Consider the following 8,407-nt stretch of genomic DNA (forward strand, 5'->3'; position numbering starts at 1 on the left):
TCAGGATCACCTGAGGAGCGTAACCATCCAGCTGTTCACCAAGGAGCGTAACCATCCAGCTGTTCACCAAGGAGCGTAACCATCCAGCTGTTCACCAAGGAGCGTAACCATTCAGCTGTTCACCAAGGAGCGTAACCATCCAGCTGTTCACCAAGGAGTGTAACCATCCAGCTGTTCACCAAGGAGCGTAACCATCCAGCTGTTCACCAAGGAGTGTAACCATCCAGCTGTTCACCAAGGAGCGTAACCATCCAGCTGTTCACCAAGGAGCGTAACCATTCAGCTGTTCACCAAGGAGCGTAACCATCCAGCTGTTCACCAAGGAGCGTAACCATCCAGCTGTTCACCTGAGGAGCGTAACCATCCAGCTGTTCACCAAGGAGCGTAACCATCCAGCTGTTCACCAAGGAGTGTAACCATCCAGCTGTTCACCAAGGAGCGTAACCATCCAGCTGTTCACCAAGGAGCGTAACCATCCAGCTGTTCACCAAGGAGCGTAACCATCCAGCTGTTCACCAAGGAGCGTAACCATTCAGCTGTTCACCAAGGAGTGTAACCATCCAGCTGTTCATTAAGGAACGCTGACCGGCCTGACCAAACCACTTTTTCCTTCACTTCCAAAGATCCAGGTAAGAGGCTGTTTTGTGTCTGGGCAGAGAAACATAGTTAACACAATTAACTAGTTTAGTTTAACGTTGTGAGCCGGACCGCTGATCCCGTCAGAACTGGGTTTATTAGCTTAAGTGTGTTTGTGTATTTTATCGTTCGTCTATTGATGCATCCATATTGCTGTATCTTGATGGAATGTTCTTCCGCAAAAGAAAACAAAGCACTTGCTCATTTCCCAGTTTAATGACCAGAGCGAACATGTGAAGTTAGTTTCACATTGGTGCGTCTCTGTGTGGGAAACATCAGCAGAACTAGGTTTTCTGGTCGTCAGAAGTTATTCTAGTGTATTGGGTTTTACTTTTCTACGCTCATCCTCTCCTACTAACCCCCCCACACACTCTTATCTTGGTCATGAAGCCTCTAAGTTTGTTTTTCACTGGATGAGATGAAATCTCGTCCGCCATTTTGAATCACACGAGACTCAGTCACCAAGTGACTTTGTCAGCCATCTGTCTTTCTTTTCACGTGTATCAACAGCCATCGTGACACACATAAACACACTGGCCATGGTTACATTATGTTTTTTAAGTCGGAATTAATTATTCCGAATTAAATCATTCAGAATTAAACTATTTTCCTTCGATTTTACATGGAAATAGTAATTCCGAATTGAGGTTTGTTGTGATCGAACTGATAACCCCGGGTTTGTTGATTGAGCTGGAAAAGTTAAAGAAAGACACAAGACTGGCATTATTTAAAAAGGTCCTCTGCAGAGGGAGACCAGCAGAACAACAGACTCCGCAGCCGTCCTGCTAGATCTGCCCGCTCTGTGTGTGAGAGCAAGTTTAATACTTTTAGAAAAAGGGGGGAGATGGCCCAAATTTTATTGCTGGGGGCCCCCCTTATCTCTGCCTGGTACAGCATTCCTCCTTACACTCACATCAGTTTCAACACACAGACACATTTAGTTAATCAGCACATGCAGTTTACATATTCAGTGTAGTTTTGAATTATTTTATCCAACAGGTTCACATGGAAAACACGTTTGATCGGCTTTATCCAATTCCGCTTAAGGTCTGGGGGTTGGGAATGGTTCTGATTGGATAGGGGGGCGGACCGGAAGTTACATCTACCGAAAGAAAAACAAATTTATCCGCTTAGCCGCTACAACTTTGAAAAGCTCACCATTTTGATGTTTCCTGTCATCTGTTCTTTTAATTATTTCCAGGTCCTCCAAGCTATTTATTAAATAAATCGTCTCTGCTCTTGACCACCGTTTACTGCGTGCTGCCATCTTGAAATTTTGTTTGGAAAACAAGCCCAGCGCGGAATATAAGCGTCATGGAGACAGACGGGCGAGGGAACGAGCAGCGCAGAAAGATGTATACATGATCTTGGAATTATTCTATTCGGATTTAAAATCAGAATAAACCAGCCACTTAGTTTGGAATTAAGTTTAATTCAGAATGGCCATTTTCATTCGGAATTAGGTGTTTACATGGTATTTTTACTCTTTTTAAATCGGATTTAATTTTAATTCTGAATTAAAGAGGAATTAAACTTCCCATGTAAATGCACTCAGTGACACACTGACGTTCAGACACACACACACACACACACACACACACACACACACACACACACACACACACACACACACACACACACACACACACACACACACACACACACAAACACAGGGACAGAATAACCACCATCTTTCATGGGGCCCATTTGCATCTATATTTGTTTTTCTTTATTTCATTTTTTTTTGTTTGTTTGTTTGGAGCAGAATGAGCCCACTGCTGTTAAATTATTATTGTTATACATCCCAAAACAGGTTATTTAAAATGGCCTGAATATTGTGAAGGGACAATGGCCACTTCAGGGTTTTCCTTTGTTATAGAATAAATTAAGCAATTAAGTGTAACCTCAGAGATGAGTTATCCGCGGTGCCAGCTTGACACACAACCCAGCGTTAGTCCATGTAAAAAAGGACAGGCAACTTAGGTGTGAAATGCGGAGTATCCACCAATGTAAAAGGGGCCAATTTGTGCTACAAGAAAAATATTGCTTGTCAATCCCAGACAGATGTTCACGTTAAAGTCCTGACACCTCCACCTTCCACCTTTTATCAAACTGCAGGCACTGCTTTTCTCTCAGGGTGTGCTCCCCTAGCCTTTGGTCTTTTCAGACTAACCCACAGGGCTGTCTTTTGAACCGCTCTTAGTCTGACCTGTCCCCTAGGACCTGTTTGCCTTGGGAGACCCTACCGGGGAAATTGAGCCCCGGACAACATAGCTCCTAGGATCATTCGGATGCTCAAACTCCTCCACCACAATAAGGTAGTGGTTCAGTTAATTATTAATAACTATCATAAGACAATCATTAATAACTCTCTAATAAGTGAACAAGCACTCCCTTTGTTGCACGACATACATGGTGCCCCATGTGAGGTTTTTAATATACCAGCTTTGTGTCAAATCTGTGTAAAATAATCCAATATTAATTTTGATTAAAAAAAACATTATTTTTTATGTTAAGTGATACCCCACTTCTCTGAAACAGCATACATCAGATGTGTTTCGTGTATTGCTTGACTTCATTGTAAAGCTACTGCATTTATTGCACTGTAAAAATGGTATAACTATCTTTTGACACAAATACATTTTGATTCATTTGAATGAGAGAAGTTGGTTGTGTTGATTGATTCATTTTGATAAGTAATCTTCTTTATTAATTAAACACACATGCTCCTGCCCCTGCTCCTGCCCCTGTCCCTGCCCCTGTCACTGCCCCTGCCCTGCCCCTGCTCCTGCCGCTGCTCCTGCCCCTGCCCCTGCCCCTGCCCCTGCCCCTGTCACTGCCCCTGCCCCTGCCCCGGCCCCTGCCCCTGCCCCTGCCCCTGTCACTGCCCCTGCCCCGACCCCTGCTCCTGCCCCTGCCCCTGCCCCTGCTCCTGCCCCTGCTCTTGCCCCTGCCCCTGCCCCAGCCCTTGCCCCTGCCCCTGCTCCTGCCCCTACCCCTACCCCTGCTCTGGCTGTTTGAGAGATGGCGTCTTCAGGAGGGACAAACACGATTATGGCATCTCTTCAGAAGCCCGGGTCTCAGTTTAAGTGGTGGTTTTTGGGGGTTAACATATTGTCAGTACTGATTGTGTTTATGATTTTCTGGGTTTATGATTCTCCTATCACTGACTCCCCTGATGCTTGATTTTGTCCAAAAACGTCCCAGAAGATTGACTCCACTGTCCAGTGGTGGGGAAATGAAGGCTTCTTTCAGCTTCACAGATTACCAGAGCTATAGTTGCTACCGGACGATGGTGAAGTCAGCTCGTCGTTTGGCCATGACAAGTATGTTCTGCTTTACCAAAGTTCTCTCAATGTTCGGTTCCCCTCAATCCTTTGCCCCTTATGGGTGCAGAAACAATGGGAGTGTTGGTGGCTTCTACTGTTAACTGGGGTTACTGATAATCGGCAGGTTCAGATGCAGATGGTTTACGGCATCATGTCTGGGTTTTATGGTAACCAGGCTTACCAGGCTATACCTCGGAATCGGTGTGACACGTGTTATCTAGCAAAACTCTAGGGCTGCTGGGCTTTGCCGGGCCTCCAGGGGGAGATGGGAGTGGTGAGAGAATGATTGTCCATGTCTTTGTCAGTGAGTGTATGTTAGTATGTTAGTGTTAGTGTGAATTGGTGTCCGTTGTCTAACCTGACTTTGGGGCTCTTAGCTGTTGGGCTTGTCTGGGTGGCTCCTTGTTGGGGAGTTCTCAGACTCCGTGCCTGTCTCCGCTACCTCCTGCTGCCCTTGCAGCTGGGCACGCCTTTGGCTGTGGGATTCCTGGTTCCATCGGGGTGGCCCGTCTCGCCGGGCAGGCTGGCCTCTCGCCGGGTGGGGGTTGTGGGCCTGGAGGGTTTGGACCTCTTGGCCCCGTGATCAGCCTTTCTTGGGTGGCTGGTGCTCGGCTGGGTCCTGGTCCCTCACCGTAGGTTTCCTGGCTGCCTCCTCCCGTGGTCATGAGGGCTCCACCCAGGGCTTCCCTCTGTCACCTGCTGGGAGGGGGCAGGCTTGCTGGCCGGGGGGTTCCTCCCGTCCTCTTCTGGTTCTCCGTGGGTCTGCTGGTGGCCTGGGTTCGGGTTTCCTCCTTGTCGACTTCTGGTTTCTTGGGTGTCGTGGTTGTGCCCTCCCTCCTTCACTGTAGTTGCAGTTCAGGTAAAACCTTGTTTTCAATTTGCACACACAAATTTACACAGACATACACACCTGCTCACTCACCTACATACTCACCCCACAGTTTTGGGGGACAGATAATTGCAGTAGCCTAGTCTTGATTTGGTTTTAGAGAGCTGTAATGGTTGCTGTTTGTGTCTCTGCCTGTCCCCGTTTCTGTTTGTTTTTTTTCTCTCTTGCAGATTCCAAAGGCTTGTGTGGCCGTTGTGTTTTCCTGTGTTTCTCTCATTTCAGACCTGCAGCTGATGACCCCCCTCGCCCCCCTCCGATACCCCTCATATATATGTAAAAAAAAAAGATTCATACAATGATGACAAAACTGGCTTACAGGCTTCTAGCCAGTTATTGTTGCTACCTCTAAGTGTTAAAGGAAAAAAGAAAACAGGATTAGGCAGAAACATTGAATCCATGTTGAATCCATGTTGAAGCCTGGTCTGCGACAAACAGAATACGTTGATTCAACATTGATTACACGTTGGCATTAGAATTGGATGATTGATTGATGGTTGAACCCCCAAAAACACGCCTTGTTTGTATAAAAAATACTTTTACAGACATTTAGTGGTGCTTTTTAATACTCCGTCCACTACAGTGTTGTATCAGTCTAATGCTTTTACTTCACCTGGTGTTATCATTTGTAGTAGTAATTATTGGGGATTGCTTTACAATTGAATCCATGTTAATAATGAATAGTTTTATTATGATTATTTTGAAGGGGATATTTTTCTGATTTTGTAGCGCCCTCTGGGGGCCACGGCGCCCCAACCATTTGCCTATACAGGCCAGCCGGATCTGGGAAAATAATACAAACACGTAAAAAGAAGGTTAATAGATATATAGTTGATGATAGTTCAACCAGCTGCCTGAATTCCTCTGAACCCTGGACCTGCAGGAACAAACCTGACTGATGGGATGGACTTCGTTTCCTCATGCTGTGAGTTCAGGTATGAGTATAACCTGTCTGACTGAAAACGCCTCCATGTTCTCCTTCATCCTGATTGGTTAAAGCCCTTTAATCTGCCCTGCTTCCTTCTAATAAACCGGCAGTAAACACACAGAGACAGAAACAGACGATCAGGACTGATCAGCGTCTAATAAATATGTTTGTTCTCCAGCTGATGTCGGGGTTTCTGCTCCTCCACCTGGTGATAAGTTCAGGTAACAATTACTGCTGGAAACAGCTTTATTTCTGTATTTCTTGTTTCTTTTCAGAGAACCAGAAGGAGGACTATTAAGAACAGAACTGGCTTCTCTGTAAATTCTAATCTGACGATCACTTCGATCTTCATGTTGTGTCTTACCCATAATTCTCTGCATTTTTTAGGCTTTGGAAATCACTCTCTGTGGGGGTTGTTCACCTACATCTCAGGACCAACCCAGTTCCCAGAGTTCTCCATGGTTATGATGCTGGATGACATCCAGGTGGGGTACTATGACTCAGACACAGACCGACTGATAAAGGTTGGTGGTGGAGGTGAGAAAGGCGAGGAGCTTGACCTGGGACAGTTAACCTTGAATATGATGGAAAAAAATATGATTGAGTTGAGGATCAGGTCGTACATAGTCAGAAAACACCTAAACCTGACCGCTCCAGGCGTCTACGTTCAACAGAGGATTGTGGCTTGTGGGGTCCAGGAAGACGGTCAGCCGGATTTCATCATGGTCAGGAATGTTGCAAATGGTCATGATGCCGACAGCGTGCAGTATAACACAACCCACTTCCTGTACGGTGGTGGTGACGGTTGGGATTTCCACTGGGACACCATGGAGCAGATGTACGAGCAAATGCGTTTCTCAAACATCTTCCTGCCCTTATGTGCCCGGGCTCTGCGTCACCTGCTGGAGAGCAACAAGCACCTGGTGATGCGTCGTGTTCGACCTCGACTACGCCTCCTATCACAGCCGGGGGGGGGCGGGGCCCAGATCACCTGTCTGGCCACAGACTTCTACCCTCGCCACATCAACCTGACGCTGCTGCGGGACGGTGAACCCGTGGATGAGGACCAAATGACCGTTGGCTCGGTGCTGCCCAACGGCAACGGTCTCTACCAGCTGAGGAAGACGCTGATGGTGGATGAAGAGGAGCTGCAGAGGAAGCACAAGTACACCTGTGCAGCATCTCACCTGAGTCTGGACAACCGGCTGGACATGAGCTGGAGGCCGGAGTCTTTCCGGTCATTCAGAGTCCACGTCATCTCCGCTCCCGTCGTCCTCCTGCTGGTTGTCGTCATCCTGCTGCTGGTGCTGATGATGAAGATGAGGAAGAGGTCAGGGTCAGAGGGCATCTCCATGGAAACACAGGAGAGTCCCGGATCCAGCACTGATGAGGGATCGGAAGCCAGGGGTGGAGGACCGGGACGTGACGGCTTCACCGAAGCAGATTTCCTCCAAATAAACCCTGCCCCCAGTGCAGAATTGTGACATTAATCTCATAACGGAGACGCCAAAAAACGGATAATATAGTGGTGGAAAATTTAGCATTCGCCACTTTATTTAACCAAAACTACTGTGTGGAACAAATGTAGCCTTGTACAGAGAAAAGAGTCTACAGACTGATAATTTGTCCCTAAAAGATTAGCTCTGTTTTTCTGAATCTTAAGAATGAATCATCATTTATGCTTTAAAATCATTATGCTGCCTGTTTTTCACCATCAATGTGCATCGAAACGCCTGCAATAGCTTAAATAAAATCGACTGAAATATGGATCATTTCTCAAGTCTTATTCTTCGTAAATTAGTTTCCAGTTATTCACCTCGTTGGAAAGAAAATATTAAATAATAATAATAATTAAAGCTGCAAGCAGCGATGAACGGGCCCTCGAACTTACGTCCGCCCCCCATAAGCATATCAGAAATGACAATTACGACTTCCTATGTCAAACCATTCAAAAGTTATAGCAGAAAAAAGGGACGACCAATCAGAAGAAGGGGCGGGGCTAATTAAGGCCAAAGAAGCTCAAGGACTCATTACAGAGTCCCATGACACCACCCACGACTCTCTATGTCAAAACATTCAAAAGTTATAGCAGGAAATAGGGACAACCAATCAGAAAAAGGGACTGGGCTAATTTTCACTAATTATGGTCAAGGACTCAATACCGAGTCCCATGACACCACCCACGACTCTTTATGTCAAACCTTTCAAAAGTTATGGCAGAGAAAAGTTTTCTAGGGGGGCGCTGTTGAGCCGTTAGGCCACGACCATTAATGCAAACCATGAAATATCAAATTTATCGCCAGGCCTGGCTTGCATGCAAAATTTGGTGACCTTTGTTATGTGTTGAGAGGTTGACGTGTTGTGTGATACCATGGCAGTTTAGAAGTGATGTGAAGTCGTTTGCCAAGGTGCTGGATGGGTCATCAATATGAATGTTGAAATCGCCATGGAGGATAACAGTAGGGGACATTGTGCATACAGATGTTAACAGTGATGAGAATTCAGTGAGGAAAACAGCAGAGGGTTTTGGTGGTCTGTAGATGGTAACAATGATGATGGGTTTGGGTCCAGAGAGTTTTACAGCTAGGCACTCAAAAGAGGAGTGTTGGGGGACAGTGAGAGCAGTGA

At 46.2% G+C, this 8,407-nt stretch overlaps 1 protein-coding gene across 1 annotated transcript; it reads left to right on the forward strand.

Annotated features, from left to right (window-relative positions):
- Positions 1 to 5,894: 5,894 nt before the first annotated feature.
- LOC133441191 (RLA class I histocompatibility antigen, alpha chain 11/11-like) lies at positions 5,895 to 7,531 on the forward strand. The gene is made up of 2 exons (XM_061718591.1): positions 5,895 to 6,000; positions 6,167 to 7,531. The coding sequence occupies exons 1-2, from the start codon at positions 5,943 to 5,945 to the stop codon at positions 7,261 to 7,263; spliced, it is 1,155 nt and encodes a 384-aa protein (XP_061574575.1). The 5' UTR covers positions 5,895 to 5,942; the 3' UTR covers positions 7,264 to 7,531.
- Positions 7,532 to 8,407: the final 876 nt, after the last annotated feature.

Source organism: Cololabis saira, chromosome 3 (assembly GCF_033807715.1).
Source record: "Cololabis saira isolate AMF1-May2022 chromosome 3, fColSai1.1, whole genome shotgun sequence".
Taxonomy (NCBI): Eukaryota; Metazoa; Chordata; class Actinopteri; order Beloniformes; family Belonidae; genus Cololabis; species Cololabis saira.